The following is a 19,688-nucleotide window of genomic DNA, read 5'->3' on the forward strand; positions in this document are numbered from 1 at the left end:
TTGGTGGAAATAACATGCGCAGAACGGTGAAAAATAGGAGTTCACCAGGGTTCACGCTCCCGGCTGAGGTCAAACAGGGGGACCTTCTTGTTTCAGCTCTCAGGTTGTAAACAAGTGGCTGGTTTACGTTCTGTTTAGTGCCATACTTTTCACATCGTTGTGCTTTTTGTTGGCGAACCCACTCTCCAAAATGGCTACATGTAGTGCTGAAGTGCAGTCTGGTGTTTCTGAGTGCACGAAGGCTGTGATATGCCCGAAGAAGAAAAATACGTGTATAAGATTAACTTTTTTTTCCCAGACCCGAGTTACAGTGCCGTTGGCTGTGAGCTGAATGTTGATAATAAATCAACAATATAAAAGAGGCATCTTTAAGCATCAACACACATAAAACAAGGTTATATTTTGGTTGCTTGATGAAAATGTTGTGACCGGACATCCCAGAGACTCATGAGAACCTAACCCTGTATGTCCTTAGGGGAAGTGGTTCAATATTCACTGATTCACTTTCTAGACCTTGTCTACTGCAAATAACCGGAATCGGCTGTAGTTAGTTAGTTAGTTAGTTAGAGCTGATAGAGATAACTTAAAGTTAACAATGGAGTATTCTGCGAATATGCATGTTTTGTGCTTGTCCTAATGCTAGGCTCTGAGCTTTTATGTACCGTGTCTATTTTTTCACCTCAGGAGCCTGTGCCAACTGGTTTATAGTGCTTCAGCTCGGAATTTTGCCACGAGGAGGGGAGCCGGCTTGGAAGGAGAACAGCTGGGCCTTCAAGGAAGCTGGCATGCAGCTTGGCTTGGCTTTCCCTGACCATTCCCTGCTGAATTTCCACCTTTGCTGGTTGTGCTTCTGGAGCCTGGGTCGGAAAAAACAGCTCCAACCTATCCTGTAAGGACCCGGGAATTCTGGTCCAGGAGGGAGGCTGCTGGGCTGCATCCATTCTTGGCTCTGAATGATGCGCTGGTTACCTGTTAGGGACCTGGGAGCTCCAGGTGAGGGGGTTCCTACACACATTTTGTGTTTGCATCTTTGCTTTCAAGAATTTATTTATTTATTTATTTATTTATTTATTTGTCAGTTGATGGACATTTATTTAAATTTTTTTTTTTTAATTTTTTTTAACATTTATTTATTTTTGAGACAGAGAGAGACAGAGCATGAACAGGGGAGGGGCAGAGAGAGAGGGAGACACAGAATCTGAAGCAGGCTTCAGGCTCTGAGTGGTCAGCACAGAGCCTGACGCGGGGCTCGAACTCACGGACCGTGAGATCATGACCTGAGCCGAAGTCGGCCGCTTAACCGACTGAGCCACCCAGGTACCCCTAAATTTTTTTTTTTAAATATGAAATTTATTGTCAAATTGGTTTCAACACCCAGTGCTTTCAAGAATTTAGTTTGCTTTGGATATGGCTTTTACTTCATGATCCCAAACCAGCTGGGGAAGTACCAGAACAGGTTTTTTTTAGGCAGGGAGGTTTAATGACCTTCCTAAGCCCCAGGCACTGTTATGTTTCTTTTGTCTTGTCTGTCTGCCTGCCTTCCTTCCTTCCTTCCTTTCTTTCTTCTCTCATGCCCCTCACCCCTTGGCACTATAACATTTCAAATCCCCACCTTACATCATATAAAATGTACCCATATGCTACATAAAACCTGACATATAATTATGAACAGAGCTGAGTTGCTGTTGAAAGGTTATATGTTGTAGGTATTTGATTAAATGTTAATTTTGATTTTTTAAAACGTTTTCATATTCTGGAATAACAAGTTTTTTTTGTTTTTGTTTTTGTTTTTGTTTTTGTTTTTGTTTTTTAAGGTCTCAAACACTTTCACGGGCTGTGGAAAAGCTCATAGACCCTAGGTACCGTGACTGCTCAGGACTGATATGGCAGGGTGTCCGTAGGAAAGGCTTCAGATTTTCCTCATTTCCTCAGCCCTTCAGCTGCACATTACTTCTCCTGACATCGTTGGGGGGCTCTGATGTGCCTCAGGCCACACGTATTGCTGGCTCTACAAAAATAAGCCATGGAACCTTCTTTCCCTCAAGGGGCTTGTACGCTAACCCGCTTTAACAGTCGTCTTCCCTGCGGCATGACCCAGTGCTGTGGGCGAGCAGAGGGGCTGTTGGCTCAGCCTGGGGCAGAGGCAGAGCTGGCAGCAGAGATGTCCCGGAGCAGGTGGTCTGGACTGAGTTTTGCAGGATGCTTGCTTGCACGGTGAGGCAGAGAGGCGAGGGGCAGAGGGAGTTTGGGGGGAAAGCCGGGGGGGGGGGTGGAAAGGTATGGCAGAGGCTTAGAAACAGCGTGGTATGTGTGGGAAACTATGGGCTGTCACTGATGCTGGAGTGATACATGGAAGGTGGACTGTGGTGGAGACAGGTAACATCAGAGAGGAGGGAAGGGCTGGGTACCCAGGGCCTTTGTGCCATCTTGGACAAGGTTAGACTCGTCCTGGGCGTGTGACCTACTTCTGGTGCCTGGGCTGCGTGTGCTTCAGATTTATTTGGTAACCCTTAATGCAGTATTGGTTGCCTAACTGAGTCTCTAGCCTTGTCTACCCTTGACAGTATTGATAAGTCCTGGGTTGCTTGCTTTTGTCCAGTTATCTCTTCTTAAAAGAAACGGAAATGGCTTCATTTTAAAAATACCTTTTTCTTGGTGCATACCACATGAAAATAAGCATACAGGGAAACAGCTAAACTTAAAAACACATAATTGTTATTAAAACATCCAGCAATATTAAGAATATATAAAACAGGTAGCAGTCTCTGGTATGTCTACCATTCAGAGATAGCCACTGTCAGCATTTTGGTAAAGCCACTGTCAGCATCTGGACAGTGTCTCGCCGTGCTTATGGAGATACTACGCACCTGCCGTTTTCTCGCTTGTGTTTATTTTTATTCACTAATATGCCATAGGCAGCTTTCAAAGTTAGTGTCCCTGGAACCATATCGCCCTTAGTGGCTGCAGGGGATTTTATCTTACGGCAACTGTGTGACACAATTTACTTAACCAGTTCTTCACCAGTGGGCCTCTAGATGGATTCTAATTTTTGTTAACTGTTGGAAGCACTCTAGTGAAAAACAGCTTCGTTGAATGTACATCTACATGTACTTACCTTTTCTTGAAATATTTTTCTTGTGAGAAATTTTAAACATAAAAAAATAGGATAGTATGACGAGGCCCCGTATATACCCAGCTTGAGCAGTTGACAATGTTCTAGTTCTACCATTCATTTCCCCCCCCCAAAATTAAGTTTATTTATTTTAAGAGAGAGAGAGAGACAGAGAGGAGAGAGACAGAGACAGCACAAGCTGGAGAGGGGCAGAGAGAAGGAGAGAGACAGAATCCCAAGCAGTCTCCTTGTTATCAGCACAGAGCCCGATGTGGGGCTCAAACTCACAGATTGTGAGCTCATGACCTGAGCCAAGATCACGAGTTGGATGCTTAACCGACTGCACCACCTAGGTGTCCCTACCATTCTTCTTCTTCTTCTTTCTTCTTTCTTCTTTCTTCTTCTTCTTCTTCTTTCTTCTTTCTTCTTCTTTCTTTTCTTTCTTCTTCTTCTTTCTTCTTCTTTCTTCTTCTTTCTTCTTTTCTCTTCTTTCTTCTTCTCTTTCTTCTCTCTTCTTCTTCTTCTTCTTTCTTCTTCTTCTTCTTCTTCTTCTTCTTCTTCTTCTTCTGCTTCCCCCCAAATCTACACTCTCATACTTACTTTTCCTCTGTCAGGGTATTTGAAAAGCAAATCATTCATACCATTTTGCCTATATATACCTTACACTTTTTTTTTTTAATGTTTATTTATTTTTGAGAGAGAGAGAGACAGAATGCAAGTGGGTTAGGGGCAGAGAGAGAGGGAGACACAGAATCGGAAGCAGGCTCCAGGCCCTGAGCTGTCAGCACAGAGCCCAACGCGGGGCTCGAACTCACGAGCTGTGAGATCATGACCCAAGCTGAAGTCGGACACTCAACCGACTGAGCCACCCAGGAGCCCCATACACCTTACTCTTTTAAGATAAAGACTCAGAGGGGGCGCCTGGGTGGCTCAGTCGGTTAAGTGTCCAATTTTGGCTCGGGTCATGATCTCACAGTTTGTGAATTCGAGCCCTGCGTTGGGCTCTGTGCTAACAGCTGAGAGCCTGGAGCCTACTTCAGATTCTGTATCTCCCTCTGTCCCTCTGCCCCTCCCCTGCTCATGCTCCGTCTCTCAAAAATAAACAAACATTAAAAATAAACATTAAAAAAAATTTAAGATAAGGACTCGAACGTAATATGAAGTAAACAGAACTGACATTAATTCCTAATAAGATCTAATATTATGCAAATCACAACCCATCTAAATGTTGCTTTGGTTGATATATCTCTTTAAGTCACTTTTAATTTATAATTTTCTACCCCTTCTTTATTTCTCATGTTATTTGTTGAAGAAACCAAGTCATTTATTGAGTAGAATGTTCCAGTCTGAACTTGACTGATAGCCTCCTTCTGGTGTCATTTGACGCGTTCTTCTACCGGTCGTGATAGCCCATAAGTGGGAAGTCAGATCTGGAAACTAGCATCATTCGTGAGGGTTGATTGTTAGTAAGTTCAGGTGCCATCAGCCCCCCGATGTATCTGTTCTAAACTTTCCCATCAATCTTGTGCCTCGTCATTTTGGCATCCCTTTATGATCTTTCCTTACATTTATTATTTCATAGAATTTTCAAAATGATGATTTTTAGCAACTAATAATTTTGGGGTAATTGTAGATTCGCATGCAGCTGTTGGAAATGATACAGAGAGCTCCTTTATGCCCTTCACGCAGTTTCTCCCAGTGGTAATACCTTGCTTGAGTATATAGTCCAGCATCACAACCAGGGAATTGATACAATCCATGGATGGTATACAGATTTCACTAGTTTTACATGCACATGTATTTAGTTCTATGCAATTTTATCACACGTATTGATAAATGTGGATAACACCGCAGTCAAGAATCAGAGCATTTTTATCATAAGGCTTTCTTATGCTACCCTCTTATAGCTACACCTGCTCCCTTCTCTCCTCCTTTCCTGACAACACTAATCTGTTCTCCATTTCTGTAATCTTGTCATTATAAGAATGACATATAAATGGAATTCTACAGTATGATACCTTTTGTGGTTGGCATTTTTCATTCAGCTTTATTTCCCTGAGATCCACTAAGATTGTTGCACGTATTTATAGTTTATCCCTTTTTATTACTGAGTAGTATTTCATGATATGGATATACCACAGTTGGTGTAGCAATTTACGCGTTGAAGGATGTTCGAGTTGTTTCCAGGTTTTGGGTATTACAAATGAATATGCTATGAGCATTCATATTCAGGTTTCTGTGTGAGCATTAAGTTTTCATTTTTCTGGCATAAATGCCCAAGAGTGCGGTTGACAGGACGGATGATAAGAGCGTGCCTAGTTTTGTAAGAAACTGACCTATTCTTTTCCAGAGTTGCATTCCTACCAGCAGTGAATGAGATCTAGTTTCTCTGCACCCTTCCCAACATTTGGCGTTATCACTATGTTTTATTTTAGCCATTCTGATAGCTATGTAAATCATGATTTTAAAATTCTATCATTCTTCAGGCGCCTGGGTGGCTCAGTCAGTTGACCTTTCATCCTAGGCTCAGGTCATGATCTTGCGGTTCATGGGTTTGAGCCCCGCACTGGGCTTAGTGCTGACAGCTCAGAGCCTGGAGCCTGCTTCGGATTCTGTGTCTTTCTCTCTGCCCCTCCCCCACTCTCACTCTGTCTCTCAAAAATAAATAAATATAAAAAAAATTTAAAATCCTATCATTCTTTCCTTTTTAGCTATAATTCTTCTAGAAAAAATAACTTTTCTTCATCAGCTGTTTGATAACCATGAAATGCAGTCTGTATAAGAAAAGCATAAAATTTGATTATTTTTCTCATTTCTATGCCCCATCCCACCTTGGTAAACCAATTTTCAGAAAAACAAGTGCCATGTTAACTCCCAGAGCGACTGGCCTTTTAAAAGTATCATTATGAACTCATGGATTTATAAAATATTTGGTGTAATAATTTTCTCGGGGTAGATTAGAAGAGAAATTGCCATGTCAGAGGGCAGGTAAACTAAAAATTTTGATTACCTCACTCGTCTCCAGAAAGGCTGTGCCCATTTTATGTTGTTAGCCATAGTGTATAAAAGTATTTCTCCACATCCTTGCCAACACTGGTTTGGCCACTTTTTAAAATTTTTAAACAGTTTACCAATCTGATGGCAAAATTGTTATCTTACTGTTTCTATTTGCGATTTGTCAGTTACTAGTAAAGTTGATCAACTTTTCACATTATTGACTTTGTAAAGATAACCAAGTACCTTTACCCATGTTTCTACCAAGATATTGGTCTTTTCTGACATATTTCTGTTGTTATACCTATCAGCCTTTTTCTGGATGGTTGCTGATTTTTATTCAGTTAGGAAGGGCTTTCTTACCTTTTAAGATTATAAAAATATGTGCCCATTTTTCTTGTGCCTGTCTATGGTTTTACAGTTAAATGTAAATATTTGTTCCTTATATGATTTATTTTTGTATAAGGAATGAGGTAAGAATGTAGCCTTACTTTTCTCCAAATGTCTGACCATTCTCCTAATGCCATTTGTTAAATAAACTATCTTTTCCCCACTGATGTAAAATACCACTTTTATCTTGTACCAAATTCTCTAACCTAGAGTCTGTTTTTGAGTTTTCTGTTGTGTGCCACCGATTTGCCAGGTTTTCCTGCTTCATTATCACAGCTTAAATTACTTAAGTTAATTAAATTACTTAAGTTGTCCTTTAACATTTTTACTCTTGACTTTTGTAAGAATATGAATCATACCAGCTAATTCATGTATTACTATTATATGCCTGTTGCTTTATAATGTGTTTCAATAATTGGTGCTTTTTTTCATTTTTTATGACTTTGATGGCCAAGCTCACAAATTTATTCTTTCCGATAGATTTTAGAAATATCTGTGACACATTCCTAGAGCACCTTTTATACTTTGATCGAGATTTTATTCAGTTTATAGAACAATTTAGGGGAGAATTGATTCTTTTACAGCTTTGAGCCTTCATAGTTAAGAACATGGTCATTTCATTTATTCAGATCTTTTGTCTGTCCTTGAGGATTTTTTATTAATTTATTCCCAAGTGTATTGTTTTGGTTTCTCTGTCTCTTCAGTGGAATGTCTTTTAAATTTGACGAGATTCATTTTTTTTTTTTTTAAGTAGGTTGAACCTCTGGGAAAATGTCACGTTTTGTAATCTGTAATATTAGCTTTCTAAACTGGCTCTTCACTATGTCTGCATTCCTAAACCAACAAGCTGTAATTCCCGCAGTCCTTAAAACAAATCTGGAAATGGCTGGTTTCTGACAGTAGCTGTTATTCTTTAGTTACTGATACAAATAACAACAAATTTCCCGTGAAGACGGCAATGCATTGTGGACCAAATTAGATATGAATGCAGACTTGCAATTTCAGCTATTTAAGTATGACTTTTGGGAAGCTTTGTATTAAGGGAAAGAAACAAACCTGTAATTATAAAACAGTTTCATAAGGCATGCATGTGCCAGCCTGCCCAGCCTCCTTAGACCATTTACACGATTCATTTATGGCACCTGGGAATCTAGGATCTTCTGCTGCTGTCTAAATGAGCTGCCTTTATGTCCAACCCTATTTTATCCCAAGTTGACTATTGCTAAAAGCAGCTACCACTATTCATTGAGATTCTACTGTGTGGGATCCAACTTTGTGTTACAGCAAAGAGGTAGAGGTGGTTTTTAGTTAGTTCTGTCTGTCTCTAAACTCTTCAAGCACTTGGACTACTCTATAGGGCTTCCTGGCATGTGTGGCTTGCATGTGTGTGGATGTCGTTTGGAGGGCTTCTTTGTTGTGGGAGCTTGATGACAGGAGGAAGAAGTAGTCATGCTTTTAACAAACCTGCTAACGCTGCTTCTAAAATACAGAAATTTTAGATGTATTTTACTCAGTTGATTGAGCATCCACCTTCGGCTCAGGTCTTGATCTCACGGTTCATGGGCTCAGGCCCCGCATCAGGCTCTGTGCTGACAGCTCAGAGCTGCTTCGAATTCTTTGTTTCCCTCTCTCCCTGCCCCTCCCCCACTCACTCTCTGTCTCTATCTCTCTGTCTCTCTCAAAAATAAACAAACATAAAAAAAAAATACAGGGCTCTTTTATAATATCCCTTTTTTTTAAGGAGTTTGCTTTATTAAGTACTTCAGTATATTTTAAATTGTAATTTTGTGGATGTCTGCTGAAGTGCTATTACTTGGTAGAATTCTTGGATCAGAATTTGGGTGGAGGCATTGTAATCCAGTTTAAGAAGAAATAATGTCATAGCTAATATTGGAATTATCAAAAGATTTGTTAAATTTTTTATGTTTATTTTTGAGAAAGAGCGAGCTTGAGTGGGGGAGGGGCAGAGAGAGAGGGAGACACAGAATCCGAAGCAGGCTCCAGGCTCTGAGCTGTCAGCACAGAGCCTGACACGGGGCTCGAACTCACAAACCGTGAGAGCATGACCTGAGCTGAAGTGGGACGTTTAACTGACTGAGCCACCCAGGTGCCCCAAAAGATTTGTTAATTTAAGGCCATTAACCACTATGCAAGACTATAAGGTGAATCCTTAACTTTATTTTAGGGAGAGAAAATAATTTTCAGTTCATTAAGAACCATTCATTTAAATATAAACAATATTAGTTATAAATTATGTATTAAAGCAGCTTGAACCTTTACTTTTCATATATAATGATCTATATATTCCCTCAACCTTAGTAAAATATTGTATCAGCATTTTATGATGCGGAAAGACTTTCTAGGCCAAATTAGTGTAGCTTGTGGTGTATATTATGAAGGAGTCCAAACACATTAAAATATGTAAAGAATAACGTACGACCCATATACTGAACACCTTGCCTAAGGTATAAACTTCTACCAATATAAGTGGTCTGTGTACTTCTTTCGTATTGCATACTCCTTCCTTTGGCTCAGAAATAACAATTATCTCTTTTTTAAACGTAATACAAGCTATGTTTTTTAAAAAAAAATTTTTTTATTTAAGTAGTTTTTTTTTCAATATATGAAATTTATTGTCACACTGGTTTCCATACAACACCCAGTGCTCATCCCAAAAGGTGCCCTCCTCAACACCCATCACCCACCCTCCCCTCCCTCCCACCCCCCATCAACCCTCAGTTCGTTCTCAGTTTTTAAGAGTCTCTTATGCTTTGGCTCTCTCCCACTCTAACCTCTTTTTTTTTTTTTCCTTCCCCTCCCCCATGGGTTTCTGTTAAGTTTCTCAGGATCCACATAAGAGTGAAAACATATGGTATGTGTCTTTCTCTGTATGGCTTATTTCACTTAGCATAACACTCTCCAGTTCCATCCATGTTGCTACAAAGGGCCATATTTCATTCTTTCCCATTGCCACGTAGTACTCCATTGTGTATATAAACCATAATTTCTTTATCCATTCATCAGTTAATGGACATTTAGACTCTTTCCATAATTTGGCTATTGTTGAGAGTGCTGCTGTAAACACTGGGGTACAAGTGCCCCTATGCATCTGCACTCCTATATCCCTTGGGTAAATTCCTAGCAGTGCTACTGCTGGGTCATAGGGTAGGTCTGTTTTTAATTTTTTGAGGAAACAAGCTATGTTTTTGAACTTTGCATAAATGGTTATGTGCTCTGACTCTTCAGCAACTTGCTTTCTTTTTGTTTGCCATAATATATATTTTTAAAAGTTTACTTATTTTGAGAGAGAGAGCACAAGTGGGGGTTGGATGGGGAGAGAAGGAGAAAGAATCCTAAGTAGGCTCTGCGCTGTCAGCACAGAGCCCTATGCGGGGCTTGAACCCATGAACCGTGAGATCATGACCTGAGCTGGAGTCGGACACTTAACCGACTGAGCCACCCAGCTGCCCCTCGTTTGCCATAATATTTTTGAGATTCATTTATGTTGGTGTGTATAGTCCATTTATTTTTAGTGCCTATACTGTTTCACCGAATGCCATAGTTTACTTACCTCTTCTGTTGATGGACATCTTGTTTCCAGTTTTTGGAATTAATAAACAATATTCTTTTGCACATATTTGGGAGGTTCCCTCAGGTACCTATGAATGAAATTGCTGTATTGAAAGGAGCATATATCTTCAGTTTTACTAAATATTGCCAGATTGTCTCCAAAAGTGTACCTGTTTGGGATGCCCACCTTCCCTGATTAAATTCTCATTGCTCTACACCCTTGCCGACACTAGATATTATCAGATTTTTTAGTCTGTTAGTTCAGTAAGTGATCCCATTATTTTGAATTTCTCTGATTACTAGGGAGGTTAGATGTCTAATGTGTAGTATTACAGGTGTTTTTTCCCAAATGTAATTGTATATTACGGCTGCAAATTGTATGCAGAGTTGAAAGCATGAAGTACTTATTACTGGATAGAAGTAGACCATAATTCTCTCATTAGATCATAAGCAACTTTGCAGATTTTTGAGGAGGAAATAATTTGGTGTGATTTTCTGATAGTGTATGAGAGCATGGACTTTGGAACAGGTAAACAAGGGAGCCACGATTCAGGCATCAGTTTGGAATTAAACGTGGCTCCATTATTTACCTGCTTTACGGCCTTGGGCAATTTGTGCAGTCTCTCCAAGTCTCCTTATCTTTAAAATCAGTGTAATACCTCATGGTTTGATGGTAGAGTTAGGGGAGATGACATTAACAGCTGGCACATAGCACGAGCATGTAGTTTTAGAATGAGGCAAACGTGCTTAAACAATAGCGTGAAAGAGGGAAAACACCACAGCAGAAAATGAAATCAGCACTGAAATCTGGCAGCAGTTGTGAGATTAAACTGTGACGTATTGTTAGCTGACTCTGTCTCAGGACCAAGTGAGGGGACGTCTGGCACAGCAAATCCCATTCAGTCATGTCTATGCCATGCGTCTTTGGAAACCCCACTTCTTCCCGTACACGCACCCACACACCTGTGTCACTTGTGTTCCTCTGGGCCCTGTTCGTTTTGTGCCAATCAGGACATCAGTGACTGTGACAGAGCTGTCCAGGGTCACAGTGGACAGACGGGGGTAACCTTGGGACCCTTTTGGGTGCCTGGGATCTGGCCTAGGTTTGGGGACTCCGTCAGTAACCATGCAGCGTGGGAACGATGGCCGGGCGCCCTGGAGCTGATGGTGGAAATGCACGCTTGTTGGGTAATTGTGAATGGATGTTATTCAGACTGTTCTCATGTCCCTCGCCACAGGAATTTCTCCGCATGGCTTCCAGAGAAGTGACCATTACAGTACGCCTCATTCGTTCTTTTGAGCATCGCAATTTCAAACCTATAGTGTATCATGGAGTTAATTTGGACCAAACTACAAAGGAATTTATAGTATTTCTAAAGCAAGGTATGAGATGTCTTAATCATTTCATTTTATCAATATTTTGAGAAAAATAGTTGACTACTATATTGATGATAATCTTTTAAAACTACTTTGAAAGATATTAATTTAGGTTCTCAGCCAGGTGCTAGGCCAGCTCCTGGTCTGGGCTTTGGCATCAGCCAGAGTATCTTCCCAAGGCTCTTTGGGCATTGCGTGTGCCCTCCTCGGGAATCATTACCCTCATGTTTGGCTTCTTCTTCCCCCTCCCGCCTTTTTTTTTTTTTTTAAGTGTATTTATTTAAATTGAGAGAGGGAGAGAGAGCCTCTGCAGGGAAGGGGCAGAGACAGAGGGAGACAGAAAGAGAGAGAATCCCAAGCAGGCTGTGTATGTACTGTTAGCGAGAGCCTGACGTGGGGCTCGAACTCACAAACCATGAAATCATGACCTGAGCTGAAACCAGGAGTCGGATGCTTAACCGAGCAAGCCACCCAGGTGCCACTTCCTCCCCCCCTTTTTTTTAATTAAAAAAACTTAAGATCTTGGTTTGCTTGTGGTGGGCTTATGGATTTGGAGATTGATTAACAAGGGAATGCCGTGTAGCTTATGGCCTTACCTGGCTGAGCACACAGAGGGCCTCATGGGGAGCATGCTCGGAAGGTGGCAGGCCTCCGTCTTTATAGCTGGAAAATCATGAGTGCTGTGGGTCAGTGTGATCACAGAAATGGCAGCCAGACCAACTGGTGTTTGTTTTTCATTTTGAGCTTGATGTTCGATAGGCATGAAGTCAGTGAAGGCTTTTTTTTGTAGGACCTCGATGGGTTTCTAACCCCTGTTTTTAATTACTGAAGTGTTACAATCATCAACATTTGATAAAACATCTAGAATAAGCTTTTATTATTTTAATCGAAATCTAATTTATATATGATGTAATGGACAGATTACATACGGTTCCCTGAGTTTTGACAAATGTATCACTTTATATCCAACTTAATTTTTTTTTTTTTTACTTTGACATAATTTCAGACACAGAGAAGTTTCAAAAATAGGACAGAGAATTCCTAGATGCTCTCACAGAGGTTCCTGAAATGTTAGTGGTTTGTTACATTTTTTTTAACCTTAGCCTCCCCTCCCCTCCACCTTTGTCTCCTTTTCTCCCTTTTCTCTCTTACTGAACTTACCCCTTCATTTTTTTCTTTCTGAACCATTTAGAAGTATATTGCTGACATGATTCTCCTTTATCTCTAAATATTTAAGTGTATATTTCCTAAAAGCAAGAAATTCTCGTACATAATTACAGTACAATGATCAAAATCAGGAACTTAACACTGAAATATAGCAAAAGAAAATTCAAGGGCACATGCTACATTCAATTCCTTTAATCTGACTTTTTTTTTTTTAATGTTTATTTTTCTTTTTGAGAGAGAGAGAGACAGAGTGTGAGCAGGGAAGGAGCAGAGAGAGAGGGAGACCCAGACAGAATGTGAAGCAGGCTCCAGGCTCCGAGCTATCAGCACAGAGCCCGACGTGGGGCTTGAACTCATGAGCCATGAGATCATGACCTGAGCCGAAGTCGGACGCTTAGCCGACTGAGCCCCCCAGGCTCCCCTGACATTGTGATTCCTTTAGTCTGCAGTCTTCATCACGTTGGCAGCTTTTTTAAAAAAATTTTTTTTTAATGTTTATTTATTTTTTAGAGAAAGACAGAGTATGAGCGGGGGAGGGGCACAGAGAGAGGGAGGCACAGAATCCGAAGCAGGCTCCGGGCTCCGAGCTGTCAGCACAGAGCCCGACGCGGGGCTTGAACTCACAAACCGTGAGATCATGACCTGAGCCGAAGTCAGACGCTTAACCAACTGAGCCACCCAGGCGTCCCACGTTGGCAGCTTTGAATAGCACGGGCCAGTTGTTTTATAGAGTGCATCTGGGTTGGATTTTTCTGGTGTCTTCTCACAGTCGGGTTTAGGTTATATGTTTGGCAGAGCAGTCCCGGACGTGATGCAGGCTTCTCTGTGCATCACACCAGGAGGCTCCACTGTCCATCAACACCAGTACTGGCAATGGTAACTCTGATCAGTTGGTTGGAGTGGAGTCTGTCAGGTTTCTCCACTGCAAATTTTAATCGTAATCGAAAAGTAGTTTGTAGGGGCGCCTGGGTGGCGCAGTCGGTTAAGCGTCCGACTTCAGCCAGGTCACTATCTCGCGGTCCGTGAGTTCGAGCCCCACGTCGGGCTCTGGGCTGATGGCTCAGAGCCTGGAGCCTGTTTCCGGTTCTGTGTCTCCCTCTCTCTCTGCCCCTCCCCCGTTCATGCTCTGTCTCTCTCTGTCCCAAAAATAAATAAAACGTTGAAAAAAAATTTAAAAAAAAAAAAAAAAAAAAGAAAAGTAGTTTGTAGGAATATATTCTGAGGCCATGTGAATATCCTGTTACTTCTCAAACTTTGATCCACCAGTTTAGCATTCTTTGATGATTCTTGCCGGGATCAGTGATTATGATGATAGTTGGCAAATGGTGATTTTTCCTATTCTGTCCTTCCTCTTACATATGGTAGTTGTTTTTCTCCACTAAGGAACAGCCCGCACCTCCGCCATCCCATTTATTTATTTAATCATTAATCATATCACTGTGGACTCACAGATTCTTACTTTAGTCAGAGGATTATAATTCTTTACTCTCATTATTTATTTTGTTGGTTTTTTTAAATTTTTAAAAATTTATTTATTTTTTATTTTTATTTTTTTTTAACGCTTATTCATTATTGAGAGAGAGACAGAGCATGAGCAGGGGAGGGACAGAGAAGGGGGGAGATACAGAATCTGAAGCAGGCTCCAGGCTCTGAGCTGTCAGCACAGAGCCCGACACGGGGCTCGAACTCACAAACCATGAGATCATGACTTGAGCCGAAGTCGGACGCCCAACCAACTGAGCCACCCAGGCGCCCCTCATTATTTATTTATTTTGATGCTCCAGGTATCCCCATTTTGGCTGGTGACAGCCCCTTCCATCGGGCCCCAGGCCCTTCTAACACGTCCCCATCATTCTCTGAGCACTTCTTTACTTTTTTGGTACAAGGTGTTCCAGACTTGTCCTGTTCTTTCCCTGCTTCAGCCCTGGAAGCAGCTATCTCTCTGAGGAGCTCTGATTCCATTACTGGAGAATGATATTGCAAAACCAGTATCTTGGTTTATATATATGCGGTGGAAATGTATATAGCTAAGTTTCTAAAATGTGGTAAATTCCTTTTTTTTTCCCCCACCATCATCAGTATTTTATTTATCCCTCACTGCTCTGAACACACATGTTGTCTCACACAGATGAGGACACCAGTCAGGACTGCAGTGTAGGTTGATTGATTTTTCCGTACCCTCCCCCCCCCCCCCCCCCCCCCCCGCAGCCTGGGATGGAGTCCCAGCTGGCCCTGTCCCGGAACATGCCAGATGTGGTCAGACTCTGGGCAAGGCCAGGCATCTGGCAGACCAGCCTCTTCGGGATCAGCGGTCTCCATTCAGGGGGCCTTCTTCCATCAGGCTGGGTCTGAGCCTAGAGCGCATGCTCCAAATCCAAAATGTGGTGAATTCTTGACATTGTACTTCCTGATTGACTTTGTAAATCTTCTCAACTCTTCTCCCTCACATCTCCCCCGACCTCTAATTTTGGTAGTTTTACTACTCAGTATTACCTGTATAGGTCAAGGTGGGCGACATATACAGAAGACAGACCAGTCAGTTGGCTTCGTAGTGACTGTGAAAGATTTCATGAGAACATAATTGTTCGTGAAAGTAACTACAGGCTGACGTATAGAGTATGTGTTGTTGTTGCTGTGTTCTTAATTCTTAGGGGGGAGTTGAGAGTTGGCACTAAGATATTGCCAATTGCAGAGTGTCCTGCTTTTGGAAAAGATAACACCAAAAAGCATATTTGGGTTTTGAAGTAAAAACAAACCCCTACATTGCTTACTTTAAAACCTGTGTGTTATGGCTGACAGCATTTCTTAGTGTTGACCTTGTAAGCGCTCTGATGTTCTTGGTACGGTGCAGGATAGGTTCTTCCTCAAGTCCTTGAGAATGAGGTGTGATCTTCAGGCTGCTGCAGTGGCAGAAAGAGACATAGTCCCCCCGGGGTCACTGTACTCTTCTCCTTCTAGGTACCCTAGGACGCCTTCTCCGTTAGAGCAGCAGTACCGATCACAGCTCGGTGCTCGGCCGCGCCTTCCCACATCTTTTACCCGTGTTAGTAACAACATGGCCGCTGCTTGTTTTAGTTGTGAGGGTGGGACACTAAAAGGTGAACTTTTGGGGTGTGGGCTCTGTGCCCAAGCCTATCCGATTGGAAGCACTGGAACCTCTCTGAAAGGTCGGTGGGCCACCTGTCTACCTTTTACAGTTTTGTATGTGACGAAGACCAAAGAGTTTATTTCTGGGGAATTTTTCAAGTAATAATGGTAACCAGCTTTGTATGTGGTCCTGTGCTCGGAGCTTAAACTAGGTGATCTCATTTCATCCTCACAGAATGCTTCTAAAGTGGGATCGGTTATGTCTTCATCTTACAGGTGAACCAGCTGAGGGACAGAGAGGTTAACACACTTGCCTGCAGTGACGTGGCTAATAAAAGCCAAAGCTGCAATTTGACACTGGCAGTTTATGTACAACGCGTGCTCTTAAACACCGCGCTAAGTTGCCTCCTTTCTGTTCTCCTGCCTCACTTGCTGAGGTGGGATCTCTGAGCTAAATGGACCCACTGTCAGTGAGTCTTTGCATGGAGTTCACCTTGCTCTAGCGTTTTGAACACGGACAGCGAGCAGAGAGGTTTGCCACCGTGGCACAGTGAATTTTGCACACAGCCAAAAGTGGTCATTGTGATGAATGATCTCTTGGGGTTATTTAAAACATTTTTTTAAATGTTTATTCATTCTTTTAGAGAGAGAGAGTGAGAGTCGGGGAGGGGCAACGAGAGAGGGAGACACAGAATCCGAAGCAGGCTCCAGGCTCTGAGCCATCAGCACAGAGCCTGATGAGGGGCTCGAACTCACTAGCCATGAGATCATGACCTGAGCCGAAGTCGGATGCTTAACCGACTGAGCCACCCAGGCATGCCGTGATCTTTTGGGGTTATTTTAGATGACTTCTTGCCTTTCTAACTGTTCTTCACTTTTTTGCCGTCCTTCATCTAGTCTCCTGCCTTGTCTGTCTGTATTTCTCCCTCAGCCAAGGAACTTTGGTTAAATTGGATTCATTCTCCATTGACAATCACTGTTCCACAACATCATGCTATTAAAACCTAAAGTTATATAAATGCAGTAAATATAAGCTCATTTATTTATAAATAAGTATATGAATACAGAAGATTATATTTATGTATGAGTATATAAATAAAATAAAATAAACCTGTTATTAACATAGGGGGGATGGATGTTATTCAGATATTCTGATCACAGAGTACTGTATATACTACCTTATATAGATGACTTTCTAGATTCAGAATAGTGTCCAAACCAGCTATCTAGCTAATATAAGACCTTTTAATCAATCTTTGATTTGGAAGCATTTAAATATTTTGTAACACGTGAGACCTTCTAAATGTAAAATCATTTCACCCACAAAACAGAAAAAAGCTGTGGAGGGTTTGTCCAGACTTGCAGTTCAGAACTCCTTCATCCCTCGTATACCGTCTCTGTGTGTATGTGTGTTTTGAGTACTTTCTTACTTTCTGGTGCTATAAGATGCTTCAGGCTCATTGTGTAGATTTCCTGTCCCTGTCCCAGAATCAGCCATTTCTCAAAGGATCCCTGGGCCCTGAATGCAGATCTGGGTGTGGTCATTACTCCTGGGGTATTGTTCTTTAAAGCTCTCTCAGCTGAGGGGCACCTGGTTGGCTCAGTGGGTTGAACGTCCGACTTTCGGCTCAGGTCATGATCTCACGGTTTGTGAATTCAAGCCCCACGTCGGGCTCTGTGCTGACAGCTTAGAGCCTGGAGCCTGCCTCGGATTCTGTGTCTCCCTGTCTCTCTGCTTCTCCCTCACTCACGGTCTGTCTCTCCCAAAAATATATAAATATTAAAAACAAACAAAAATAAAGCTCTCTCCGCTGAAAGGGCAGCCTGTGCGCATACACACATCCCCAAGTGTTTTCATGTCATCATCTGTATCTGTGTGGTAAACATGAGTCCTTCCTGATGTTTTCCAGTCTATCCCAACATGTCTCCTTCTAGCTTCCTCCCCTGGCGGATTTGTGTTTCCACTCCAAGAATGAGAACTCTGGCTCCCATCCTCTGCCGTCCACTTACTTAATTCTTTAATTCCAGTTTACATGTCTAGCAGTATCAGAGTTTTTCATCTATACCCTCTGGGAAGCAACTTGATATTAACTAGAGCACAGTGCTTTTGTGCAGCTCCTTTTGCCTTAGTCTTACAAGAATCTCTTCATTGCCACGGTTAATTAGATCAGCAGCCTTTCTTTCACTGCCTTCAGGAAGGTTGCTTCGTACATTTGCAATGCAGCTGGATTCTTTGGTCACTATCTGCAATCTTTCCTGGGATCTTGCGCCCTCCTAAATGGTGGTTTTTCACTTTGCACACATTCAAGCTCACTCTTTGTGCTCTAAAGTTCACTCTTTGTGCTCTAAAGTTCTGTGGGCTTCAACAGATGACTAATGTTGTGTAGCCACCATGACACTGTTGTACAGAATAGTTTCACCACCATAAAAATCCCCCACGGTTTGCCTGCTCACCCTCCCCCACAAGCCGCAGGCAACCACTGAGCCCTTTAATGCCTCTAGTTTTGCTTTTTCCAGGATATCATGTACTTAGACTTACACAATATATAGTCTTGGCGGACTGGTTTCTTTCATTTAGAAGCATGTATCTCAGGTTCCATTGTGTCTTTTCTTGGCACACCATGTCTTCTTAATTCCTTTTGATCTGGAGCAGCCCCCCCACCTTTTATCTGTCACTATATTGATTTTTTTATCTAGATTTATTTGATTGTTTTCTCATGATCAGATTCATGTTAAACATTTTTGGCAGGATTGCCGCCTAGGTTGCAGGTGGACAAGCTACGACAAGCTAAGTCTGACCTGCCACCTGCTGCCACCTGATTTCTGTAAATGAAGTTTATTGGAACACAGCCATGGCTGTGACAGAGACCGTGTGGCTCACAAAAGCTAAAATGTTGACAGGCTGGCCTTTACATAAATAGTTTGCTGACCTCCGATGGAGGTGACTCATTCTTGTTTGCATCATATCCGAAAGTGCTTGATGTTGCTTTGTCCTGTTACTGGTCATACAAATTTCAGTCATTTGGTTAAGGCACTGGCTGTTGGATTTCTCTGTTGTAAAAGTATCTTTCTAATTAAGAAGTAGCACATGGAGTGATAAACATTGAGACCATATACATATCTTGTTTCCAGTAGTTATAGTATTTACCAGTGATCCTTATCTGAATCGCTGATATTGCTAGAAATCAGGATTTTTCTTACTGTGTGATTCTTTCTACATTTATTATTTCACATGCTGCTGTAAAGAAGCAGTCCCCTGGTCCTCCCCCCTCCTTTTTTTTTTTTTTTTTTTAGAAAGGAACAGGGTAATTTTGTAGTAGCATAGTCACAGCACATTATCACCTTGTCACAAAGAGACCCGTCCTTCAACACTATGTTGAGGTGATGCTTTCTAGTTTGTACTAAAAAATATACTGTAGATACTTTAGTTTAATTTTTTTAAATGTTTATTCATTTTTTGAGAGAGAGACAGAGCACGTGCACGGGAGGGGCAGAGAGAGAGGGAGACACAGAATCTGAAGCAGGCTTTAGGCTCTGAGCTGACGGCACAGAGCCCCACATGGAGCTCGAATCCACGAACTGCGAGATCATGACCTGAGCTGAAGTCGGATCTTAACTGACTCAGCCACCCAGGTGCCCCTAGATTCTCTGGTTTAAATTCTGAACTCTATAAACTTAAAACACAAAATAACACTCTGTTTTCTGTGGCTGTGACTTATAGAATGAGAGTATAACAACATAGGGGATATGATAAGTTAGGGGCAGTTAGTGCTTACTTCTAGGAAAGGAGAGATAAGGGGACTAGGGAAAGACAGGTTTCAGCTGTATCTATATTGTTTTATCTCATAAAAAATAGAAAAGGATCTGAAGCAGTCATGACAGTATGTTAAATTTGGTTGGTGGGTTAAAGGAATTTTCCATTTTCCACACTTTTTATGTTTAGAGTATTTCATAATTAAAATGAATAGCATCTCGATAGAACTGAACCTTG

The 19,688-nt window shown here is 41.7% G+C and overlaps 1 protein-coding gene across 11 annotated transcripts in view; it reads left to right on the forward strand.

Annotated features, from left to right (window-relative positions):
* The window catches only part of CC1H2orf76 (chromosome C1 C2orf76 homolog), a 64,623-nt gene that overhangs the window by 14,696 nt on the left and 30,239 nt on the right, over positions 1 to 19,688 (forward strand). For 7 of the 11 annotated variants that reach the window (XM_030325503.1, XM_030325496.1, XM_030325495.1 and 4 more), the window contains one exon: positions 11,305 to 11,449. In XM_030325503.1, coding sequence (XP_030181363.1) covers positions 11,317 to 11,449 — 133 coding nt within the window. In that variant the 5' untranslated portion in view covers positions 11,305 to 11,316. Of the gene's footprint in view, positions 1 to 684; positions 890 to 11,304; positions 11,450 to 19,688 lie in introns of all 11 variants that reach the window. The other 4 variants (XM_030325501.1, XM_032594388.1, XM_030325499.1 and 1 more) reach the window with 1 other exon arrangement.

Source organism: Lynx canadensis, chromosome C1, assembly GCF_007474595.2.
Source record: "Lynx canadensis isolate LIC74 chromosome C1, mLynCan4.pri.v2, whole genome shotgun sequence".
Taxonomy (NCBI): domain Eukaryota; kingdom Metazoa; phylum Chordata; class Mammalia; order Carnivora; family Felidae; genus Lynx; species Lynx canadensis.